At 43.8% G+C, this 27,105-nt stretch overlaps 1 protein-coding gene across 2 annotated transcripts in view; it reads right to left on the bottom strand.

Annotated features, from left to right (window-relative positions):
- The window catches only part of VTI1A (vesicle transport through interaction with t-SNAREs 1A), a 286,946-nt gene that overhangs the window by 83,359 nt on the left and 176,482 nt on the right, over positions 1 to 27,105 (bottom strand). The window contains exons 6-7 of one of the 2 annotated variants that reach the window (XM_069979779.1): positions 5,471 to 5,541; positions 4,587 to 4,648 (exon numbers count right to left, since the gene is read on the bottom strand). In XM_069979779.1, the coding sequence (XP_069835880.1) occupies positions 4,587 to 4,648; positions 5,471 to 5,541 (133 nt within the window). Of the gene's footprint in view, positions 1 to 4,577; positions 4,649 to 5,470; positions 5,542 to 27,105 lie in introns of both variants that reach the window. The other variant, XM_069979780.1, reaches the window with a different exon arrangement.

A 27,105-nucleotide genomic window follows, 5' to 3' on the forward strand; every position in this document is an offset into this window, starting at 1 on the left:
GGGGCTCCAGAACCCTCATGGCTCTGATTCGTGCAGTCATGTCTGGCCCGGACTCCCAGCTGACGCTAGATTATGGCCCGGACCCCCGGCTGACGCTTGATTATGGGCGACTTCATTATCTTGTTTTGGTGAAATCTTAAACCGCTGAGCTTTCCCTTGTTGCGCAGTGAAGTATCTATTACCACAACTTTGTCCTGTTAACCCCTTCAGCGTTAACCCTTTGCGCACTAGGCCGAGCGCTGCCCCCATACTGACCTCCCCCCATGAAAGACCCTTTTGTAGCTGCTCTTGTGTCGGTGTAATGTGTATTGATATAAAGAGCGGAGGTCCTGGGCGCAGAGACGGCTCTGGCTGCTTTGGTTTTCATTCCCGCACTCCACAAATGAACAATTTCCAAAAGGCTAAAAACGCTTTTAGGAAGGAAAAAAAACATCCAGATTTGTCTATTCAGAGAAATAAGAAAAAAAAACACAAGCTTTCTTCAGGTTTTTGTAAAAATGAACAAATAAAAAAAAGGAAATAAACAGAATAGCGAAAATGGGAAGAGATGGAGATGTTTTTATCTGATCTATTCCTAGGTTTACTATAAGGTTCCAAGAAAGATCAGTCATTGGGTTCTAAAGGGAAGAGGAGTATTCAGTATATAAAGGGTACATTAACTCTGAAATAAACATGACCACTGTAATAATAACTCAGTCATCCTAATGTGTATGCTATACAGAAACCAGCACAGCCGTAAGAAAACTACTGTAATACTGCCCCCTGTGGACAAGACGATAACTACTACAAAACCAGCCTCCTATGTAGGAGAATAAAACTGCTATTATATATATATATATATATATATATATAACTACTATAATACTGCTTCTATATACAAGAATATAACTACTATAATACTGCTCCTATATACAAGAATATAACTACTATAATACTGCTCCTATATACAAGAATATAACTACTATAATACTGCTCCTATATACAGGGATATAACTACTATAATACTGCTCCTATATACAAGAATATAACTACTATAATACTGCCTCCTATATACAGGAATATAACTACTATAATACTGCTCCCTATATACAGGGATATACTACTATAATACTGCTCCTATATACAAGAATATATCTACTATAATACTGCTCCTATATACAAGAATATAACTACTATAATACTGCTCCTATATACAGGGATATAACTACTATAATACTGCTCCTATATACAAGAATATAACTACTATAATACTGCTCCTATATACAAGAATATAACTACTATAATACTGCTCCTATATACAGGGATATAACTACTATAATACTGCTCCTATATACAGGGATATAACTAATATAATACTGCTCCTATATACAAGAATATAACTACTATAATACAGCCTTCTATATACAGGAATATAACTACTATAATAATGCTCCTATATACAAGAATATAACTACTATAATACTGCTCCTATATACAGGGATATAACTACTATAATACTGCTCCTATATACAAGAATATAACTACTATAATACTGCTCCTATATAAAGGAATATAACTACTATAATACTGCTCCTATATACAAGAATATAACTACTATAATACAGCCTCCTATATACAGGAATATAACTACTATAATACTGCTCCTATATAAAGGAATATAACTACTATAATACTGCTCCTATATACAAGAATATAACTACTATAATACAGCCTCCTATATACAGGAATATAACTACTATAATACTGCTCCTATATACAAGAATATAACTACTATAATACTGCCCCTATATACAAGAATATAACTACCATAATACTGCCCCTATATACAGGGATTTAACTACTATAATACTGCTCCTATATACAAGAATATAACTACTATAATACAGCCTCCTATATACAGGAATATAACTACTATAATACTGCTCCTATATACAAGAATATAACTACTATAATACTGCCCCTATATACAAGAATATAACTACTATAATACTGCCCCTATATACAGGGATTTAACTACTATAATACTGCTCCTATATACAGGAATATAACTACTATAATACTGCTCCTATATACAGGAATATAACTACTATATTACTGCTCCTATATACAGGAATATAACTGCTATAATACTCCTCCTATATACAAGAATATAACTACTATAATACTGCTCCTATATACAAGAATATAACTACTATAATACTGCCTCCTATATACAGGAATATAACTACTATAATACTGCTCCTATATACAGGAATATAACTACTATAATACTGCCTCCTATATACAGGAATATAACTACTATAATACTGCTCCTATATACAGGAATATAACTACTATAATACTGCTCCTATATACAGGAATATAACTACTATAATACTGCCCCCTATATACAGGAATATAACTACTATAATACTGCTCCTATATACAAGAATATAACTACTATAATACTGCTCCTATATACAAGAATTTCTCACTGCTATCTGCTTTACACTGCAGAGACCTATAGAGCCTAGATCCTTAGAATAGAGTCAGTATACGCTAAGAGGTTCCGCGGTATCTCACGTGTTACCGCACCTTATGAAATCTCGCTCTCGTGTCTTACGTATAGCGGGTTCTGTGGAGGAGAAGGTGGGGGACATCAAGCAGAAAGATCAGGTGAAAGCAGAGGGACAAATAAAGCCATAAATCCTGATTTCGGGCGCTCGACTTGAAGCCCTGAGCGCGGCGGATGAAGCGATGGCTGTAAATGTTACGTCTGATTAATCGCCGCCGCTAAGTGACAAGTGAACTTTAACATTAATATCATATTATTTAAATAACGGTTTGTGTTTTTTTTTTTTTTGCCCCTAAAAATGATGAATGATTTTGCGACATGAAGCGGGAGGCTCCTTTAATGAGATGTGACAGTACGGGAGAGGCATGGCGAGGGACGGATACGGCTGGCGGGGCAGAGGCCGCCCTCCTGCCTGATTGTCTGCACGCTCCGCAGCCTCTCCCTCCTGGATTCCACATTTAGATAGTGTCATTTTCATATTACTCCTAATCAGCCCGTCCTGGGGCCCCGGGGTGGGAGGCTGCAGGGGCCGCCATTAACCCCTTTAGGGGAAGAGCCACTACAAGTTATACAAAGTTATACAAGACTGAAATATAACATGTGACCAAAGTCCTCAAGATACTGTACGTGAGATTAGAGTGTGAGCTCCTGGGGTCAGGGAGGAGGATGATGGGAGTGATGATACACTGTGTGTGATAGGAGATTAGAGTGTGAGCTCCTGGGGTCAGGGATGATGGGAGTGATGATACTCTGTGTCTGATAGGAGATTAGAGTGTCAGCTGCTGGGGTCAGGGAGGAGGATGATGGGAGTGATGATACACTGTGTGTGATAGGAAATTAAAGTGTGCGCTCCTGGGGTCAGGGATGATGGGAGTGATGATACACTGTGTGTGATAGGAAATTAAAGTGTGCGCTCCTGGGGTCAAGGATGATGGGAGTGATGATACACTGTGTGTGATAGGTGATTGGAGTGTGAGCTCCTGGGGTCAGAGATGATGGGAGTGATGATACACTGTGTGTGATAGGAGATTAGAGGGTGAGCTCCTGGGGTCAGAGATGATGATGGGAGTGATGATACACTGTGTGTGATAGGAGATTAGAAAGTAAGCTCCTGGGGTCAGGGAGGATGATGGGAGTGATGTTACACTGTGTGATAGGTGATTGGAGTGTGAGCTCCTGGGGTCAGGGATGATGGGAGTGATGATACATTGTGTGTGATAGGTAATTGGAGTGTGAGCTCCTGGGGTCAGGGATGATGGGAGTGATGATACATTGTGTGTGATAGGTGATTGGAGTGTGAGCTCCTGGGGTCAGGGATGATGATGATGAGAGTGATGATACACTGTGTGTGATAGGAGATTAGAGTGTGAGCTCCTAAGGTCAGGGATGATGGGAGTGATGATACACTGTGTGTGATAGGAGATTAGAGTGTGAGCTCCTGGGGTCAGGGAGGAGGATGATGGGAGTGATGATACTGTGTGTGATAGGAGATTAGAGTGTGAGCTCCTAGGGTAAGGGATGATGATGGGAGTGATGATACACTGTGTGTGATAGGAGATTAGAGTGTGAGCTCCTGGGGTCAGGGAGGATGATGGGAGTGATGATACACTGTGTGCGATAGGAGATTAGAGTGTGAGCTCCTGGGGTCAGGGAGGAGGATGATGGGAGTGATGATACTGTGTGTGATAGGAGATTAGAGTGTGAGCTCCTAGGGTAAGGGATGATGATGGGAGTGATGATACACTGTGTGTGATAGCAGATTAGAGTGTGAGCTCCTAAGGTCAGGGATGATGGGAGTGATGATACACTGTGTGTGATAGGAGATTAGAGTGTGAGCTCCTGGGGTCAGGGTTGATGATGGGAGTGATATAGTGAGTGATATAATGATACTGAGCTGACAGGAGTGTACTGCGCCATTGCACATGTTGGTGCCATATACAAGACAGGAAATAAACACACCCTGGGCAATCACTGGTTTTGTCGGTAGGAGCTGTGTATGTGAAGGAATAAAAGGTGCTCCTACCTCGCTTACCTTCGTAACATCCCGGTCAGGATCCTGGAGCTCTTCCCCAGGTTGGTGTCTGTTTCTCTTAGCTGGAGATAAAGAAGGAAAGATCCTATTATTAATGGGCGAGGCTGCAACCTCTCCCCCAACCATAGAGGGCGCCATCTTACTGACTGCAGTCAATGACGCTGGATGAAGTGGGACATGTGCACAGGTAGCAGAGATACAGCCATGTGGGACACTGTGCACAGGTAGCAGAGTTACGGCCACATCCCAGACTGCAGATAACACCTTATCAGATTCATACTGACATTCCCTATATCTGGCATCTGATAATCCAGAAAGTCTCCTAATCTGTCACTGAGGATCAGACACAGTAAGCCCAGCAACAAGGAGGACATATTTATATATCTTTTAATTACATCCAATAATCTAGAATATATGATAATCCAGTAACTATCAGGCCTTGCTGATTCCAGATTAAAGGAATTTTACTACAATTCACTCATTAGTTAAAGGGGTAGTCAACTGGTGTCAGAAAGTGATATAGATTTGTAATTTTTTTCTAGTTAAACAATCTCCAGTCTTCCAGTACTTATTAGCTGCTGTATGACCTGCAGGAAGTGACAGTACGGCTGGAATCACTGACAGCAAGTGGTCTATTCTCTCCAGTCTGACCCAGTGCTCTCTGCTGCCACCTCTGTCCATGTCAGAAACTGTCCAGAACAGAAGAGGTTTTCTATGGGGATTTGCTGCTGTTCTGGACAGATCCGGACATGGACAGAGGTGGCAGCAGAGAGCACTGTGTCACACTGGAGAGAATAGACCACTTGCTGTCAGTGATTCCAGCCATACACAGACATAAATAGTCATCGGCTGATGGTCACAGGGAATGGGTAATGGCTGCTCACCCTGTCTCTGGCTCTCTGAATCTTCTCCCGGTCCTGGCTCAGATTCTCCAGGATGTTCTGCCCAATTTGCTCTGTAGAGGAATAATGGAAAAAAAAAACAATAATAAAGATCACACGTTTAACTCTGCTACATAATATCGCTAAGAAGGTAAAAAGAGAAGGTCAAAAAGTTACCAATAAAAATATCCCCCAGCCCTATAGAACACATAAAGACCCCCAAGAAAGACGACCTATCTGTGTCCGGGAAAGCTGGGTAACCACCAACATGACCAATAACCACTACAGGGCAAGTCTTCCAACTGTATGTGGCATGCTGTGAGTTGTAGTTCTGCATGGCATGTAGCTATGGCAGGTAAAAGGTCTGTACGTGGTAGAGAAAGGAGCTGCTGCACCTCACACCTATGGCTGACACTAATGACGCTCAGCTACATTTAAAAACCAACACCAGGATGTTGGCATATAATTTGATCAAACCATACTACTACACTAAACCTACACTAACTCACCACTGTGTCAGTCAGCGACCGCTAACCCCGAAAAGCGTGCACATGCAGGGAAGGGAAGCCATGGAATGGCCCTGCAACCCCAATGTCACAGGACCAGTCCCCATGGGCCCCCCAAACCCAGCAGGCACTACCGGCGGAGAAAGCTGCCACCAAGCAACACAAGTTTGAACATGGTCTTATCACTCACCATTGCTCCAGCAGGTAGAATGGGATTTTCCTATTTTTCCCATTCTACCTGCAGGAGCAATACAACACTAATGTACTGTGATCTACACCAGTGATTTTCAACTAGTGTGCCGCGACACATGGTCGGGTGTGCCACGGGGAAAGTTTCACAAACTATGGTGCCCCTGTGAAACAGGAGAAAACAATGGGGGAGAGAAACCTGGGAATGGGGGAGAAACAGGGGAGAGAAGCAGGGGGGAGAGACATATGGGGATGGGGGAGAAACAGCGGAGAGAAGCAGGGGGGAGAGAAGTATGGTGGAGAGAAGCACAGGGGGGGAGAAGTATGGTGGAGAGAAGCACAGGGGGGGAGAAGTATGGTGGAGAGAAGCACAGGAGAGAAGCAGGGGGGAGAAGTATGGTGGAGAGAAGCACAGGAGAGAAGCAGGGGGGAGAGAAGTATGGTGGAGAGAAGCACAGGGGGGAGAAGTATGGTGGAGAGAAGCACAGGGGGGGAGAAGTATGGTGGAGAGAAGCACAGGAGAGAAGCAGGGGGGAGAAGTATGGTGGAGAGAAGCACAGGAGAGAAGCAGGGGGGAGAAGTATGGTGGAGAGAAGCACAGGGGGGGAGAAGTATGGTGGAGAGAAGCACAGGAGAGAAGCAGGGGGGAGAAGTATGGTGGAGAGAAGCACAGGAGAGAAGCAGGGGGGAGAAGTATGGGGGAGAGAAGCACAAGAGAGAAGTAGGGGGGAGAAGTATGGTGGAGAGAAGCACAGGAGAGAAGCAGGGGGGAGAAGTATGGTGGAGAGAAGCACAGGAGAGAAGTAGGGGGGAGAAGTATGGTGGAGAGAAGCACAGGAGAGAAGCATGGGGGAGAAGACAGGCCCAGGTTTCACACTGAGTGAGTATAAATACATTTAGAATCTATATTATTAACTATATGTATAATATGAACTGTTTTAGTGTCATTTTGTGCCATTTTGGTTGGTGGTGTGCCCCGGGATTTTTAAGTATAAAAAGTGTGCCGTGGCTCAAAAAAGGTTGAAAATCACTGATCTACACAGAGAAAACATACATACACTATGAAGGGAGTTCAGTGGACAAGGATGAAAGAGAGAGAGAGAAGTGTGACCCCTACTGGCCAACCTGAGAATTGGAGGTGGAGTAATAAGAGCAGTCAGGAAGAGCAAAGCGAGAAGCTCCGCCCCTGCGGAACATTGTAGTCAAACGTAGTCTGACCAGAAATCAAACTTACATACCGCAAATAGCACAACACCGCAATCTGTTGTCATGTGACCTGATCCGCCAGGTCTTCTCATTCACATATGCGGTTTTTAAGTACATTCCTTTTTAATATACATCCTTATATATATTACAGAGCGAAATGCCAGATCAGAGAGCAGTGTATTACAACCATCGCTCAATGATTACAGCTTGTGTCATGTGATATACCGCATATACCGCAGCAATGCTATAGGAGAGGGATGCAGAAACTTCTGCCCACCCATCATGCCTGGACAGCTCTTGGGTATATAATACAGGATGTAACTCAGGATCAGTAATGTATGTACACAGTGACCCCACCAGCAGAATAGTGAGTGCAGCTCTGGAGTATAATACAGGGTGTAACTCAGGATCAGTAATGTATGTACACAGTGACCCCACCAGCAGAATAGTGAGTGCAGCTCTGGAGTATAGCACAGGATGTAACTCAGGATCAGTAATGTATGTACACAGTGACCCCACCAGTAGAATAGTGAGTGCAGCTCTGGAGTATAGCACAGGATGTAACTCAGGATCAGTAATGTAATGTATGTACACAGTGACCTCACCAGCAGAATAGTGAGCACAGCTCTGGAGTATAATACAGGATGTAACTCAGGATCAGTAATGTAATGTATGTACACAGTGACCCCACCAGCAGAATAGTGAGTGCAGCTCTGGAGTATAGTGCACAGTGAGCGGGTTGGTAATATGCATCTATACATCCATGTTCCAGGACTGGACATCTTTGTTCTCCTTGGTTAGCAGTATGACGCGGTGCGGACAGCAGCATTTAGCACCTCGGCGCGGTGTGAGACGGGGTCATTAGTATCAGATAGTTTTACACCCAGATCCGTCTGCTCTCTGGAGAATGGAGGCCCAGTAACCGCAGCAGATAAGAGCAGCTAACCACAAACCAGATGTAATAAATCTTCTCACTGAGATCTCAACAAAGACGGATGACACAGAGTCTACTCAATGGGAAGACTGGAGCCTTAAAGGGACAGAATGGTGACCTGCATGGAGACTGGACAATATAGGCAGAACCGTCCAGCTACAGCAGCAAACCTCCATCCTATGTAATGGTAGCACCTAATACATCCCAGACCACAGTCACTTAGTGGATGTAATAAGGATTTCTGCAAAAAGTACCAGAGACGTGACTGCAATATGTGAACGTAGCCGTAATCACATTACTTTCTGTATGTCCTAGACTGACTGATAATAGTACATGAACCAATAGATCCATCATACATCGGTTCATGCACTATTATCAGTCAATGATAATAGTGAACAGTCAGTGTAGCTGACGGATCCAGGGGGGGGGATTATCAGGATATAGAAACCTCATAAAGCTCTATTCAAATTGCAGAAAATCAGTGTCAAAACCTCCACCCGGTATCTCTAACTGGAATATATATATATATAAGTCTATAAAAAAAGGCCCTTGCTGCTGTGTCTCTTAATGGAAACCATACCAGCAGACAGACTGATCCCATTGGACAGCATAGTCGATATCGACCTGAGAAATCTGGAGGTACAGCTCCCAGAAGTGATGGGTTATCCAGTGCTACAAAAACATGGCTGCTTTCTTCCAGAGACAGCACCACTCTTGTCTCCAGTTCAGGTGCTATTTTCAATTAAGCTCCATTCACTTCAATAGAACTATGTTACAAAACCTGCACCCATACTGGAGACAAGAGCGGTGCTGTCTCTGAAAAAAATTGACCATATTTTGTAAAGCAGTGGAAATCGGACACGCCCAACCTTTCTACCTGGAGGAGTCGGGAGACCTCCCAAAATTTTAGACAGTGAGTCAGTTGCACTAAAGTTGTCAGATTTAGCCGACTTTTACCTTAAAGGGGAACTATTAGCAGGTTAGATGATTCTAACCTGCTGATAGCTACCTATTGTGCACGGGACACCAAGGAGGATGGTATGTCTGTAGAGATGAGCGAACCTGGAGCATGCTCGAGTCGATCCGAACTTTCGGCATTTGATTAGCGGTGGCTGCTGAACTTGGATAAAGCCCTAAGGCTATGTGGAAAACATGGACATAGTCATTGGCTGTATCCATGTTTTCCAGACAACCTTAGAGCTTTATCCAAGTTCAGCAGCCCCAGCTAATCAAATACCGAACGTTTAGGTTTGGATCGACTCGAACCCGGTTCGCTCATCTCTATATGTCTGTTACCTTCCTCCTCAGCACTATTCCCACGCTGTTAGCAGTTTACTCTTCAGTCCAAAGCACCGTTAGGAGCACTGCCCCACCCCTAGAGCACCAGCCGGCCTGTTCCTTCTAGTGATGAGAGTGGGCCGGATTGGCGCTATGGGGGGCGGGGCAGGACAGCGCTCCTAACGGTGCTTCAGCCCAAGGTTTACACTGCTAACAGCACGGAACAGTGCAGAGGAGGTAAGACACAACTTCCTCTTCAGCGTCCCATGCGCAATAAGGGGCTAGCAGTATTTTAGAGTCGTCTAACCTGCTAATAGTTCCCCTTTAAGTTTATGGAAAGCCTTTAAGCTTTGATGACATCTATGCTGGGGGCTTCATTGGAATAGAGCACCCTGATATAAGCCCAGCCCTGTCCTTTTTTAGGTAGATATTGGAGAGTTCCTCTGGTTACTGTAAAGCATATCGTGTTACCAGAACTGGAAAGCCTTGAGGTGAGACAAGCCCGACACGAGCCGCTCCTCAGCCCTTTAATTCATTGTCTCTCTCTACATGTGACTGGTTCCATTTAGTTCCCATCCATTAGCGCGGCACTGCCGGGGATGTGCGGCTCCGAATAAACCTTGTGTCACTTTGATAAATAGCGGCTTCCTCAGCTGATTTCGGAAGACAAACAAAAAATCAACCCTCAGAGGCAGGGGGGCACGCTGAGCCGAGTCGGCCGGAACGTAGGGCTGATTTGACACTTGAGGATTCAATCTCTCCGCCTGAGACTCCCTATCCTGCGTAGGGTTAATAATATCAGCGCCCACAGATGAATAATTGAGTGCATGATGAATTTTACAACAGTCGATTCAAGTTTTACAAACTGCTGCGATAAGTCTTAGAGACGACCCAAGTTACAAAATAAAAAATAAAATAAAAATATATATATTATATGTATAAAAAAATTACAAAAAATCTCATTTAAACACGAGTCTGCTGGGAGAAAGTGATTGCACTCGCTTCTTGAGTTTTTAGTGGGGCATCATTAGCTCCGAAAGAAATTAGGAAAAAAAAGTAAGAAAATATCTGGTAATTAATATCGGTGAGCGCACACTTCAGCCCAAACTTTGATTTTGTGTCTCTTTACTAATTTATAATTTTTTTTTAACTAAAAAATTGTAAGTAAAATTCCAGATAAGAGGAGCAGCTGGGTAGAGCCTTAACCTCTTCCTTTAATGTCTTCCTTCTTGGAAGAGAAAACTTTGATCCAGGCAAAAATATTCTCATTGAAAAAAAAAGTGAAGTTTACTTTGTAAAAGAGTTTTCATACATTTAATTTTATGATGATAAATTTTGAACAAATTTAAGCAATGCAAAAGTGGGGAAAAATGCAGTCTCTGCAGTAAATCTGTAGAAAAGTACTGGAAATGTGGCAGAGAAAATCAGCACCAGATCGTGTGGATTTTGGTGTGGATCTAATATGGATTTGCTGCTGCAGGTGTCCTACAAATATGGGGTCATTTGTACGTCCGTACACGGACGGCGTTCTGTGGACTGGACCTGGGAGCTCCCAGCTGATTAATTATGATGTCGGGAGCTCCTAAACAGTTTAAAAGTTTGTGATGGAATTCCACAGACATGTGAATGACCCTTAAGAAAAAAAAAAGTCCAACTTATCAGCAGACCCACTGGTCAGGCACAGCAATTTTTTTGCAGATTTTGACCTCTTTTACTTAAGACAATGTGCAACAAACACGTGAACAGAAAAGATTTGCAGCACGTGAACGAGATTTTTCTAGAATCTGATCCATACGCACAGCACCGTAAGGCTATGTTCACATGACATTTTTTCTTTTCTTCTTTTGGGCATCCGTCATTACAATGACGGCCATTGGTACATTATTCTAGGCCTTTTTAGGTGGGGTTCTTTTTTGAAGGTCCGATGAATTTAGTAGTAAAGACGGTGAAAGGACAGTGGGAAAAAAAAGGGTGATCTAAAAAATAACTTTTGTCTGCAAAATAACGCCCACAAATAATAGTCATGAACATCAATTTGATATCTGCGCAAATAACGTCCATAATTTAATACACTATTTGTATTGGGCAGTCATCACTCCATTAACTTCAATTATAATTCAGTAATAACGGCCGTTATTTTTATTTTATTTATTTTTAAAGAGTTCGTCTTATCTCTATCTTATTTATTCTCTTATCTCTATCTTATTTATTCCTTTAACATACTTAAAGGTTTCAAGTGTGAACATAGCCTAAACCTCTTCCAATTTAACATTCTGCACAAATTCCACCATTACTATCATCACTTGTCCTAACAAATTAAGACTATCTGCAAAAAAACACCCTGGACTCAATGATGCCAAATCAACTGGATCCAAAACCTTTACAAAATAAAGAAAAATAAATAATACAATTTTTGTCCTAAAAAAAATCCCATTAAACAGACAAAAGTAAAGTTATACAAATACCAATCCCCTCCTAATAAAACATATGCAGGCGGCAGTCATTTTTATTAGTTATAGTGTGATCCTGTCGACTATCAAGAACTTTTTTGAAATTAAAGAAGAGGAAAAAAATGACAAATTTAATAAAGATTCTGTGACGAGAAGTTACTTTTTTTTTCTCTTTCTTTGGTGGTGTAGAGCAAATTAAAATGAAGAAGCCAAGAGGACGGATTGTATAAAATTCTGCAGATGCGGGTAAAAAAAACCACACAAGGCCACTGTGACAGTGGTGTCTTCATGCGCTGACCCCGCTGATCTCATAGAATGAACCTCGGCCATGAAGGGTCTAAAGAAAAGTTGAACTTTTTCTGACAGTACAAAAGCCATCTTGGGGTGAAGGGCTCCTTAGCCTACCAGCCAGCTTGATGCGTCTCCTCCTTTGAATACAAATTAGCGATGCATAATCACGGCATATTCATAAGGCCTTTTGCCTCTTTTCCTCCAGTGAATGCTGTATAATTCATTGCATGTGCCCCGACCCCGGCTCGCTCCTGTTCTGACAAATCATACTTGATTAAGACAAATCTTTATTAGCTAGCTAGTCAACTTTCTCATTTATCATTTGCAAATCTCATTCTGCATTTTTATTAATTTATTTTTTTTTTTCCGGGTGTAATAGGAGCGGAGCGGACAGCGAGGGGCTGCTTATTCCAGACATTAAAAAATTGCTTGTTACAAAGCGTAAGTGCAAAGTGGAACGCGATGGTCGGTAATAGATGATAAAACGCGGCTTTAATAGGTAGAAATTACAAGCCGGCCGCAGCAAACAAAGCAATTATATTAGCCGGGAAGAAAGGAAAATGCTAATAAGCCAGAAAATTTTGAAGGAATTGCCTCTTTCTGTGGAATAGGATGGGGCGGGAGAAAAAGAGGGAAAAAAAAGGTGATTTTGGTTTCTTTAAAGATTGAGAAGTTTAATTAAGACCGATAAGATTTCAGAGTTTAATGTTATATAAGTATAAATGTTATTACATGTGGACCCCAATATTAGAAGGAGGTCAAAATTCAGCCAATGTTACAATCAGTAGTCGCTTAAAGGGTTTTTCTCAGTAAATGGATTGTATCGGGTGAATACCGAAGAAATACTTTTTTCGGATTTGATTTTATTTTATGATGGGATATAGTTTTATACTGTTTTTTAACATGATTATGGGGGCGGCCATATTGCTCGAGTTGCTGCAAATGAAGCCAAAAGGAACTAAGCGCTAGCCATAGACAATTGATGAAAGATGGCTGAATGCTCAGATATCAGCAGGATCGGCCAATGATCTTGTGCGTAAGATGATGTCAGTGGGAAGAAGAGTCGGGCCTGTTTGGGCGATATTGACTATGCATACTGGGGCCATTGGGAAGTAATATTGTTGGGCAGATAAACCATTATGTCTATGGGAAAGAATGTGTGGCTAGCGGCTCTAGCTGAAGGTTCTTATACACATTAGGAAAGGAAAAAGCCAATTGGTTAACAATCCAATGAAGAAGTATGGAGGTGTTCAGACTCTACTGAGGGCAGACAATGGAGGGGAAGAATTATCGAGCATGCTGGATTTCAAGATTGTCAGTCTTTTGTTACAATGGGAGATAATCTGCAGCCAGGGGTGTCTGGTAAAACCTATTTCTTTCTTCTCATTCTATAGTCTTGTACACTTATCACCCATGCGAGAGTTAATACCCAGCTAGTGAGAACGTATGGGCATCTGTAGCTGCAATGTCTACTACGACACCCGTGCACAATACAACTGCAGCCAAAACTATTGTTCAGGTGAAACCTAATGTGTATGGAGGCATCCTGACTTACACGAAGATGAGGGAGAAATGTGACGGTGAAACTGCAGCATGTTTTAACGTCGGCTATAAAATAAAGTTTACAGATTTTAATCTTCATTGGAGTGCTGGAACCATCACTTTTTTGTACATCTTGCGAATACAACGATTGGCTATCGTTGGAACCGTGCACCCTCCCAGATGAACTGTGATCACTACCAATTTTTAGAGGTGAGCTGACTACAACCATTACTTTTCCTTGTACACACTACAACCAAGATAGTCCAGCAGCCGCCATCTGGATAGCCCGGCAGCCCAGGGCTGTATTAACAGCTGCTGCTGCCCTAGGCACTAAACCTGAAGACGCCCCATCTACACGCACCTATTGGCGATACAAGACCTGGCCAATACCACCAAACCCCCCACCCCCCTGGAAAAGACACCAGATTTACTGGCAAGTCTGAACGGGAGGAGGGAAACTAAAAAAATAAAAACAAAAAAATTAGTTTTTTCTGTCCCCCTGCAAGGTGCTGCCCTAGGCACCGGACCACGGGTGCCTAGTGGTAAATACAGCCCTGCGGCAGCCGCCACCTGGATAGTCCGGCAGCAGCCACCAGGATAGCCCGGCAGCCGCCACCTGGATAGCCCGGCAGCAGCCACCTGGATAGCCCGGCAGCCGCCACCTGGATAGCCCGGCAGCAGCCACCAGGATAGCCCGGCAGCAGCCACCAGGATAGCCCGGCAGCAGCCACCTGGATAGCCCGGCAGCAGCCACCTGGATAGCCCGGCAGCAGCCACCTGGATAGCCCGGCAGCAGCCACCAGGATAGCCCGGCAGCAGCCACCAGGATAGTCCGGCAGCAGTCACCTGGATAGCCCGGCAGCAGCCACCAGGATAGCCCGGCAGCAGCCACCAGGATATCCCGGCAGCAGCCACCTGGATAGCCCGACAGCAGCCATCTGGATAGCCCGGCAGCAGCCACCTGGATAGCCCGGCAGCAGCCACCTGGATAGCCCGGCAGCAGCCACCTGGATAGCCCGGCAGCAGCCACCTGGATAGCCCGGCAGCAGCCACCTGGATAGCCCGGCAGCAGCCACCTGGATAGCCCGGCAGCAGCCACCTGGATAGCCCGGCAGCAGCCACCTAGATAGCCCGGCAGCAGCCACCTGGATAGCCCGGCAGCAGCCACCTGGATAGCCCGGCAGCAGCCACCAGGATAGCCCGGCAGCAGCCACCAGGATAGCCCGGCAGCAGCCACCAGGATAGCCCGGCAGCAGCCATCTGGATAGTCCGGCAGCAGCCACCAGGATAGTCCGGCAGCAGCCACCAGGATAGTCCGGCAGCAGCCACCTGGACAGTCCGGCAGTAGCCACCTGGATAGTCCGGCAGCAGCCACCTGGATAGCCCGGCAGCCGCCACCTGGATTGCCCGGCAGCAGCCACCTGCATAGCCCGGCAGCAGCCACAAGCATAGTATGGCAGCAGCCACCTGGATAGCCTGGCAGCAGCCACCTGGATAGCCCGGCAGCAGCCACCTGGATAGCCTGGCAGCAGCCACCTGGATAGTCCGGCAGCAGCCTCCAGGATAGTCTGGCAGCAGCCTACCTTTCCAGAACACGTGAACACGGACATTCATGTGTATAGAGGAATTGTGAAGATAGCTGTCAGTTGAGTGAGCGTTCAGCTGACAGCCTTACCATGTGTTTGGCTGCTTATAACAATGAACGACTGTTTTAGACGACTGGTGACAGGTTATCATCATCTGGAAAGAAGTTGGCTGTCTCTGAAATTTTAATCTGATAGTCATAAGAAAGATCTTTTGTTCAGAAATGATATTCTTGACAGAAAGTTTTCTGAATGATGCCAGAAAAATTGTTCATCCTTCGTTGAGTGTTTTTTTGTCATGGGAGGCGGGTATGGACTGAAATGTGTATGGCTGTGTCTCCAAAACATTCAACAAGGGGTACTCTGGGCTAGGTGTATTTTCAGTGTATGGCAGGGGAAGGGATGGATATAGACACCGCCGGTCACTTACCTCCCTGGTACCAGATCGCACCGCCCCCTTCTCCAGTCCTGCTGCCGCTTCCTGATCTGAGCTGCGGCTTTAGACGTGACGTCTCAAGGCAGCTCAGCTGAATGGCTGAGCTGCCTTTAAACGTCACGTCTCAAGCCTCAGCTCAGACCAGAAAGCGGCAGCAGGACGGGAGAAGGGGGAGGTGCGATCTGGGACCCGGCGCTGGAATCGTGGAGGTAAGTGACCGGTGGCGTCTATATCTACCCACTCCCCGGCCATACACTGAAAATACACCTAGCACGGAGTACCTCTTTGAGGCCCCCATACACTTTACACTATTGTCGTCCAAATCCACCTCTTTATTTACTAATTGTTTACCTATCATCCTACTTCTTTACAATGTGTATGGCCTCCTTCAGGTCATTAAATCAGATGGATCTGCTATGCCTCCTACTGTAAGCTCTGCTCATGCAGATCAGCTCTTCTGCAGAAACCCGACACAAGTTTGACAGTAAGGACCCTTGTACATGTGATTGCCAACAACTAGATCAGAACTCGTATAGCACGTCTATTACACGTCTGCACACAGGATCACACAAACAACCGCTGGATCACTCATGTGGCTTTATAGAAGCTATTTCCTCAAATTAGTTTTATTGGCTCCTCAGCTACAGGCTGACAAGTATACACGCCCATGATGAGCGCTTTCCTGTGGCCTGGCATTATTCTGGTGCTCTGACGCCGTATGAATCCCACTGGTGCTGACGTCACTTCTCTTCTCACCCCTCCTGTGCTTTTGAAGCCTGAAAATAAGTGTCTTCAATGCATCTGAATGAGAGCGCCCGCATAGAGATGCATATAAAACTCTGCAGAACGGCCGGAGAAGAGGTCACGTGGGCGCCAGTGGGATTTGTATGGTGTCGGAGCACCGGAATAATGTCACACTGCGGGAAAGCGATCATCATGGGTGAGTATGCATGTCGACCTACAGCCAATAAACTAATCAGGAGGAGTGCCTCTTTAAAGGGGTAGTTCACAAAAAAAAATTTCAAACAACTCAACTGGTGTCAGAAAGTGCCAATATTTGTAATTTACTTCTATTAAAAAGTTCTTAAGTCTACCAGTACTTATCAGCTACTGTATGTACTGCAGGAAATAGTGGATTCTTTGCAGTCTGACAGTGCTCTCTGCTGCCACCTCTATATGTGATAGGAACTGTGGAGATCAGTAGCAAATCCCCATAGAAAACTTCTCCTGCTTTCCAGACTGGAAATAATACACCCCTTCCTGCAGGACATGCAGCAGCTGATAAGAAGACTTAAATTTTTTATATAGAAGTAAATTACAAACTTCTGGCACCAGTTGATTTGAAAGAATTTTTTCTGGTGAACTACCCCTTTAACATTCATTGGTCGTACATCTAGTAATATGGAGTAAGTTCATGGCGGCACACTGTGGTAACTTAGGTGCACATGGAAAGGAACATAATCCCAATAATAAATCTCCGCACTCACCAATCTCATATTCTTCACAGTTTATTCAACATCCATAAATGTACAAGAGTGAATACAAAGCAGGACGCTTTTTGGCAACCGCCACTGTCTTTTTCAACTCTGTTGCCGAAATCGCGTCCTGCTTTGTATTCACTCTTGTACGTTTATGGATGTTGAATAAACTGTGAAGGATATGAGATTGGTGAGTGCCGAGATTTATTATTGGACTGTACATCTAGTACGCTGTGGGGGTCAGGTCTACAGATTTTTTTAACATGTCGAAATCAATGCCAGGGCAATTATTGGCCTGTATAATAGGTCCCTTAACTTAGACGTAAAGTTTGAGATTATAATAAGCTAAGTAAAGAAGATTCTTAGGAATCGGCTACACGCAGACCAAGAAGAACCAGCGCTAGTGTATAAGAACAGTAAAAATATTACCGGCCCTTAAACGGTTAAACAAACATTTTCCCATCTTGTGTTGTGACTGAGGCGAAAATGTAATAAAACTCTTGGCCTAACGTTTCGTGCCGCCGTCACCTCTCCGGTTATTTTACAAATGTGTTAAACCAATATCGGCGATGTCGTAATTTCCTCAGTTTAAAACAGTTACGGAAGATAATGAAAGCGCCCTCCCTGATTAAAGTCTTCACACTCCTAATCACAATCCGACAGGCAGATCAAAGACGTTACGTTAAACCTCTCTTCTAATTGCGTTTAGAGCGCCACACCTCAGGCCTATCTCTCTATCCCCCCGTTTTTTTTTTCTTCTTTTCTGAGTCGAATTCTGCTTAAGAAAGATCTAACACTCCTTAACAGTTCATTATCCAATAAAACTATTCAAAGCATGAAAGCAATCTACACAATTAGTCAGGACCTCAGGGAGCCGCCTGTATAGTGTCTATTACAGGCCTTCACATTAAGACACCTTAATTACATTTGTCAAAAGGATTTCATTAATAACGGATCAGTATTGTCATCCTCCGAAGTAGTCACAAAAATATATGCACTATTTATTCTATTTTATACTTTTTTTTTATTTTTGACTTAAAAAAAAAAAAAAAAACGCTATCGCCCGTTCCATCCTCGCCTTGTTTCGTTCGGCTAATTGAGTCTAATTATATGATAGTTAAAGATGTCAGACAGGAAGAATGGTCGCTCATGCTGGAGATTAATCTCTGTTACCATCTAAGACCCTGACATGGAATGGGAAGAGTTAATAATCAGATCTGACAAAAAGTATGAAAAAAATATAAATAAAAAAAAAAAAGAAAAGAAAAATAGTTCTTAATTATTCCGTTTTCTCCAGTCTGGAAGCACTGCAGGTAGTAGGAGCTTTATGGTGAGCTGCTGGACACGGCTGCTGATGTGGTGGGACAGTGTGGAATATGTGACCAGAGGTGTCTAACCTGTGGCCCTTCAGCTGTAGCAAAACCCCAACTCCAATCATGGCTGTCGTGACTGTCCAGAGGGCCATAAGTTTAACATCTCTAGACTGTTCCTTGACAATCGCAAGTAGACCTGCACTGGTGGCCATCCCGCCAACTAGCACAAAACTTCCGCAAAAGGCCCTTTATGTAAAGCTGGCCGTACATTAGAAATGTTGACTGTTTTGTTCTTTAAATAAAAATGCAAATTTGACCATATTTCCTGGCCTTCTGCCTTGATAGGTCACCTGAGAAGGGCTTCTGGCTTTATTAATGACCTTTTTTGTGGCCTGGGTTGGGCATCTCCCTTTATCGGTGAGTGGAGCTGGGATAATAACTCTGTAAGTTATCTAGGCTCAGAAAATGCCACTTTCCCATGGCATGGATTGGGCTAATGCCTAATTCTGTGACCTGGGTTGGGCTTTTCCCTATAAGCATGGTCTGGACTGTAGTAATGTCTCTGTATATGACCTGGGATGTATAAATGCCTCTTTCCCATTCCATGAGCTGAGAAAACGCCTCTTTTGTGACCTGGGCTTCTGCCTCTGTCCATAATTTGGGCTGGCTTTTACCTCTATCCATGAACTTGGCTGGGTTCTGCATCTTGTTGAAATTTGGTTCCATCAGTGACCGGAGCCTATGGCTGTATCCATGTTTTCCAGGATCTCTAGGGCAGCAACCAACCGCCGGAAGTCAAATGCCAAGCATTCAGGTTCAGAGAATGTTGCAGAACACCAACAGTTCGACAAGTCTGCTCAACACTAGCCATCTTGTGGGCTTCTACGTCTATCTGTGACCTCACAGGAATGAGTTTTTTTTACTTTTACAAATAAAATGTAAAAAATGACAGCACTAAGTGGTTGAACGAGTACGGCTGTCTCATCTTATGCCAAAGTGGAACTTCTACCAACCCGACAACGCAGTTACAGTTATTGATTTTTTTTTTTTACCTTCTACTATTGAGCTGTGTGCTTAAACTGAAACCACCGTCAGTTTTTTTTTATTTTTCTTGATGCAAAACAATAGCAAATTATACTTTATATATTTCTAGGATTTAGGGAGGAAAAAATTCCAGTGGAAGCCATAAAGGAAAAAATCCAATTAGCCGTTTTGATTAGAATAGAGTTTTCTTATATGGGACAATAAAAGAGGGTCTCACCTGGTCTAACTGAGTAATTATGAAAAACAAGGAAATATTATCCCCCCAGTTATAGTTTATGACTGGCTGTGAGCTGTGCCGTAGTCGCGAATACTCCCTCAGAATGCAATCATATAAAATAACAATTTATTAACACCTGAACGAGATGGAAAATATACAATGGTGGAGCCGCCAGCATTACGAGTCCTGTGGTTTCTGCAATGTGTTAACCACACTCCAGCTCTCCGCACGCAGCTCCTGGGGGCACGGAGAGGCACTTAGCCCGTCTGTGTAGGCCTGCTAGGCTGGACTCTTTACAGCTCTCATGGTGAAAGGTAGCTCCAGTAGTAGACGGAAAAGGTAGAAATTTTGGTCCAGACTCAGACATATAGAAATGTATTATTGCATGGAAGGTTTCATAAAATGTTTATCACTGTATAAAAAAATAACAATAAAAAAAGTTAATGCTCGATCGGGGAGCATGGAGCTGGGAATGCATAGTACAACGTTCCAAGATACAATGAGAGATGCCAACGGAACATTCTAAGTATATCTAAGAAGACGTCCCCATTGATCAAAGAACCATGATAATGGGCAACTGCATTTGCCAAAAAAATCAGCAGCACCCTTGATACTGGCCAATACGGTTTGCTGGGTGAAGTGACATGTTGTGACCTCCTTTGAAGCACATCATCAGATCAGCTATAGTGGTGCTATAAAGGCAGGTTTGAAAACAATAGGAGGAATTTTGGTGACCCACAAAACCGGATAAAGAACACCTCTAATAGGAAAAAAAGAGACCGCTTGACACTAATCCTGCGGTGAGTGAGGCTGGTGCACTGGGCTTCAGGATACCTAGGAATAAGGCACTTGAAGAAAGAAAGTGCCCAGTAAGGTGGTATGAACCTACATAATAGATGTGGGACACATCAGCAAACTGAGTGTAGGAATAAGGTAGAAATGTGCTCATGTTGGGCTCAGGTCCCCCGCAGTGGCACTGGGCATAGCATGGGTTAGAGAATGTGGAGCAGAACTGGTGAAAGAAGTTGGAGGAGATAAAAGACAGAAAAAAATGGTAATGACTAAGAGGAGAGTAACCTAGAAATGAGCAGTCCGGGAGACAGTCTGAGGTGGAGGTGAAAGATCAGTCTTAAAGAAGTCCGGCAGGGCAACAAATATTCACTTCAGGCAGGTGGTGGTCCTGGTTGATGAATGCCCTGCTCAGCCAGTCAGTGACTGGGGCGGGACACAGCTGCAGTCACTGACTGGACAAGCAGCTAGTCAATCAGCTTGTTGAGGCATTCCCCCCCTGATGACTTCACAACTTGGGGGGAAAAGCCTTCTGGCGGGGGTCCTGTACCAACCTCTGTCAGAACTTACGATTACTTTGCCAGTGTGAGTCGTCATGTATGAGTGAATTGCTTTAATACCACGGGCGATTCGCTCATCTCTAGTCTTGTGCACGGAGGGATTGAGGGAAATAAGCATCAGTTAAACAAGTATTCTGCTGACGTCGATGATAATATATCCAACCCAGGATCCCCATTGGCAGCACTTCTGCTTGATGAGCTGCTTCACCGGCCTCTACGATTTTCAGCTTTAGGAAGACGTTGAGGAAGACTTTGAAGATTTCTGATAAATGACTCCAGTCATTTATGATAATTACCCCGAATAAAAGCTAAAATGTTTATCACCCAGAAGTCACTTCTCCTTTCCGGAGAGTCTTTTCATATATGTACTTGAAATAATTCATGATGGCCGAAAAATTGATCTTTCTCTGGCATGAATCCCAGAACCCGTCACACTTAGAAAGAGGATTACTTTATTTGTCTTACGAAAACGACGCATTTCGGACTGAGCCCTACGTTAGGTTATAACCTTGACTTGGGTTTCACAACACTAATAAAGTAATCATCTTCCCAAGTCATAAGTTATCCCAAAACTGATTCTAGAAGAAAGATTTTTTTTTTTTTTAGCCATCCATCTCCCATGTCTACACGTTCTCAGCCTATGTAGCTTAGTGGTCAGCAGTCTCTCACTGTAGAATAAGTGGTGGGCACATTCAGCAATAAGAAATGTTTCTGAGGGTGCAGGGGGTCAAAGGAATGGCAAACTCGCATATGGTCAGAGGAAGTGCATTAATTGCACGAAACAGCTGTCACATTTACTGCCGGAGAGTAGTCGTCAGGTTTTTATGGAGCATATCCAAAGACTGCAATAAAGGACGTTTTAATAGGTGAATGCACTCTCAATTTTCTTCATATGCGAGTTAGTGGTCAGCACTGTTGCTTTGCAGGACTGTGGTTTGGCATTTGACATTTACAGGGACTGGGGGGTAATGTTGCTCTTCGAGGAGAGTGCAAAAGGTTTGTGGGGTCTTAAAAGCCATTCAAGCTCCAAATGGAAAATAATACAAAGTAAAGGGGCTTTTACACGGGATGATAATTATCTGATTTGCAGCTGCTGTAAAAGTGCTGATACCTTTAAAGGGGTTGTTCACAAACGCTTTTTTTCTTTTAAATCAACTGGTCCCAGAAAGTGCCAGAGATTTGTAATTTAACTCTATTAAAAATTCTCCAGTCTTCCACTATTATCAGCTGCTGTATGTCCTGCAGGAAGTGGTGTATTCTTTGCAGTCTGACATGGTGCTCTCTGCTGCCATCTCTGTCTAAATTAGTAGAAAATCCCTATAGAAAACCTCTCCTGCTCTTTAGACTGGAAAGAACACACTACTTCCTACAAGACATATAGCAGCTGACAAGTGCTGGAAGACTTAAGATTTTATAATAGAAGTAAATTACAAATGTCTGCCACCAGTTAATTTATAAGGATTTTTTTGTGAAATACCCCTTAAATTAAGAGTCTTGAAACATGACTGGGGAATATTAGCCATGTCAGACCCCCCCCCCCCCCCCAAAAAAAAAAAATTCTTACAAAACTGCTTAAAGTGTGATTGTGCAGGATTACTACGTGTACTGCACTGTGGCCTATGACGGTGTTATATACGCAATGTAAAACCAATAAATTATGCATGGATATTCATTATTGATGATGAAGCAGCAGCGGCGGGGTCTCTCCTCATTTCCATTCCTATACCTACATTTATCCTAGTCTTGTATAAGATGGCTCCAGATTTTCTTCTTCACTCGTGAAGCGTTTTAAATCCTCACGTAGCTGAGAGACTCTCGGCCAAACCCCGGCCCTTTCCAGCGAGGAGCCACAAGCCGCTTTATAACCCATCATCATATTTGTTAAACATTATTTTTTCATCGTCTGTAATCCCAGGGGCGCTCAATGTTTAAGCAGCTCCCTCCCATCCTAAGCTGTGCACGGATATCGATCCGCTCAGACTGACACATACCAAGAGGCATTTTCGATAATCAGCCCAGCTGTTCGCAGCCACTTGGCGCTGGAGCCTCTAACCCTTAGGTAAACAGCTGAAAGCGGGCGACTTCTCCCTCGGTGGACGCATCCTTGTAATCTCTTGTTTGAGCTCTTCTGATTTATTCCTCAACAAATAAAGAACTTAATTCCTAATTGAAATACGCACGTTACGGGGGCAAATGAAGTCGCTTAGCACTTGGCTTGAGCCCTGGCGGCAGGCGAGCGGCGGACCACATATAGGTTACTGCCTATTGATAACCAATGTGAACGGTGCCCTCTTAGGTTACTCATTTAGCATGGCGCGCTGACAAACAAGCAGCAGACTATAATTGGTTTGTATCAGCCCCGGCGTAGTATACGGTGCGCTGTCAGAGGCAGCTGAATTATTCATCATTGTCTTCCTATTGATTTGCAGCTGGGAGTTTTTCCCCTTTTTTTCGGTTCTGAGAGAGAAGCTGCAGTTATTTATAGAGGGACGAGGCTTCTTGTTTTCCTTGTAGATAATATGGTTTTACTTGTCCGTACAACTCACTACACACCGCACCTTGTGGACTTGTGTTTAACACATTGTGCACTATTCTTCTCATCTATGTGCGGCCGGCTCGGGGAGAAGAGGCCGATGCTAGCACAATATACATACATATATATATACAATTCACAAATCACATAAAAATCACCAAATATTTACTGCGGGAATGTAATAAGGATAGATGGGGGTAGTAATATACTCAGTATAGACAGAGCCGAGAGTATACCGAGGATAGACAGAGCCGAGAGTATACAGAGGATAGACAGAGCCGAGAGTATACCGAGGATAGACAGAGCCGAGAGTATACCGAGGATAGACAGAGCAGAGAGTATACAGAGGATAGACAGAGCAGAGAGTATACCGAGGATAGACAGAGCCGAGAGTATACCGAGGATAGACAGAGCCGAGAATATACCGAGGATAGACAGAGCCGAGAGTATACCGAGGATAGACAGAGCCGAGAATATACCGAGGATAGACAGAGCCGAGAGTATACCGAGGATAGACAGAGCAGAGAGTATACCGAGGATAGACAGAGCAGAGAGTATACCGAGGATAGACAGAGCAGAGAGTATACCGAGGATAGACAGAGCAGAGAGTATACCGAGGATAGACAGAGCAGAGAGTATACCGAGGATAGACAGAGCCAAGAATATACCGAGGATAGACAGAGCCGAGAGTATACCGAGGATAGACAGAGCCGAGAATATACCGAGGATAGACAGAGCAGAGAGTATACAGAGGATAGACAGAGCAGAGAGTATACCGAGGATAGACAGAACCGAGAGTATACCGAGGATAGACAGAGCCGAGAGTATACCGAGGATAGACAGAGCCGAGAGTATACCGAGGATAGACAGAGCCGAGAGTATACAGAGGATAGACAGAGCCGAGAGTATACCGAGGATAGACAGAGCCGAGAGTATACAGAGGATAGACAGAGCCGAGAGTATACCGATGATAGACAGAGCCGAGAGTATACAGGGGGTAGAGCGAGCCGAGAGTATACAGGGGATAGACAGATGGGGCACTGTACAGAGTATATCGAGGATAGACAGAGCAGAGAGTACAGGGGATAGACAGTGCAGAGAGTATACTGAGGATGGATAGATAGATAGATAGATAGATAGAGATATGGGCTACTGTACTGAGGTTAGACAGAATAGACAGTAAACTAAGTAAAGAGGGGAAGTGTACTGAACATAGATAGAGAGAGCACCAGAAGGGGGCAGAATACTGAGTACGAACAGAGGGGAGAGTTTCCTGACCACAGACGGAGGGGGCACATGGGGCAATTGAGGACAGGCTGAGGCATATGTGCTGAGGATAGATGGAGAATAGTTGTGAGGCCAGACAGTGAGGTAGACAGCACAGGCCTCATTAACATTGCTGTTTGGGGCCCTCACATCCCCTCATCCTGGCAATGACCGCTATATATGTTCTTATTTAGCAAATAGTAGAACGTTGATAAATGATAAGACTTTCTATTCCTGTGACTGAGTCTTGGAAATAACAAGCAGGCCAGAGGCAGCGGCTCTCATTAGCGCAGTCTCCCTGGCGTTGTCCTGTGCCGCTTCTGCCAGGCTTCAAAGCCTCCTCCTCAGACTTCACTGCGGCTTTTGCCCTCTGCTGTCAACTGGTTTACACAGCGTCCGGCATCTCAGGAAATGCGCTCACCGAGTCGAGAGAGCGGCCGTTCTTCAGCAGGTAGGTGTATGGCATTTACTCATTGTCTGGATAGCAGGACTGTGTTATCAGGATTCATGGTCTGCATCCCAACTACTCCCAGTAATGGGAAGCCCCCCCAACCACTATTTATGAGAAAACCAGGCCTTGCCTAATAAACTTTGTGCTTATTTCCTTGTTAATATTTTCTATTTGCCGTCAGAGAATGGAAACATTCCCAGCCTTAAAGGGGCAGATTGCTAATATATGCTATCGCTTTATGATCTGTCTGGGTCCGGCTTCTGGGACCCCCACTGATCCTGAGAATAAATTTACCAATACAGTTCCTTCCTAGGAGTTAAAGGCCAGGATCCGCTTCAGGATAAAGAAAACAAACTGGCAGGGCCCTGTCCATGTGAATGGGACCAGATGCAAGTCCCCACTCAGCTAAGAGGCCAAGAACAGTGAGGGGTCAGAGCGCTGAATCAGCACAGCAGCAACTTCATTCCTGGATTGGTGGGGTTCCCAGAGGTTGGATCCAAACTAATCAGAGTGATATCATACACTAGTGATAGGACAATAGTTACCCCTTTAAAGGGAAGGTGTCACCGAAATTTTATTTTACTGATTAGAGTCACATACTAAAATTTGTTCTTTTATTTTCTGACTTTAATTTTTTATTTTGTTTTGTACATTGTTATGGGGGCGGCTGTATTGCCTGGGCTGTTTTTAACAACATTTAGTGACATGCTTTACAGCAAGACTCATGGACGTAGACGACAATAGACAGACTCTGCCCCCTTGAGATGAATGTGAAACATTAGTGAGCACGCTCTGTGACCTGTGAAGAGGTCATTTCACAGGGAGCTGCTATTGTCTCCTCTATCTACTGGTGTCACATGACGCTGCAATGCTGTACAGATCACTTTACAGCAGCCTCATCTTATCACCACAGACACAACAGGAAGTCTCAGCTTATTTTTAGCCCCAGTGGTGAGAATGAAAAATTCAAGACATCAGGATTATTTTATAATATAGATAGAAAAATGGAAAATTTGAAAAAATGTCACAAAAAATTCTTTAAAAATATGTTTCCATAAAAACATTATTTATACAATAAATGGGTACTCGGATGAAAATATTTTTATTTCAAATCAACTGGTGTCAGGTTTGTAAATTACTTTTATTTAAAAATTTCCAACCTTCTAGTACTTATCGGCTGCTGTATATCCTGCAGGAAGTGGTGTATCGTTTATAGTCTGGAAAGCAGGAGAGGTTTTCTATGGGGATTTGCTGCTGCTCTGGACAGTTCCTAACATAGACAGAGGTGGCAGCAGAGACCAGTGTGTCAGACTGGAGGGAATACACCACTTCCTGCAGGACATACAGCAGCTGATAAGTACCGGAAGACTGGAGATTTTATAAATAGATGTAACTTACAAATCAACATAAGTTTCTGAAACCAGTTGATTTAAACATAATCTATGTAATATAATATTGGACAGGACTAAGTCCTCCAGAGCAAGAGACGCTCTTAATCTCTATTGATATATAATGGAATTTAAAAGTAACTTAATTTAAGGAGCGTTGGTCAATTCTGTAACTTTTTTTTTT

This window comes from Dendropsophus ebraccatus, chromosome 8 (genome assembly GCF_027789765.1).
Source record: "Dendropsophus ebraccatus isolate aDenEbr1 chromosome 8, aDenEbr1.pat, whole genome shotgun sequence".
NCBI classification, from domain to species: Eukaryota; Metazoa; Chordata; class Amphibia; order Anura; family Hylidae; genus Dendropsophus; species Dendropsophus ebraccatus.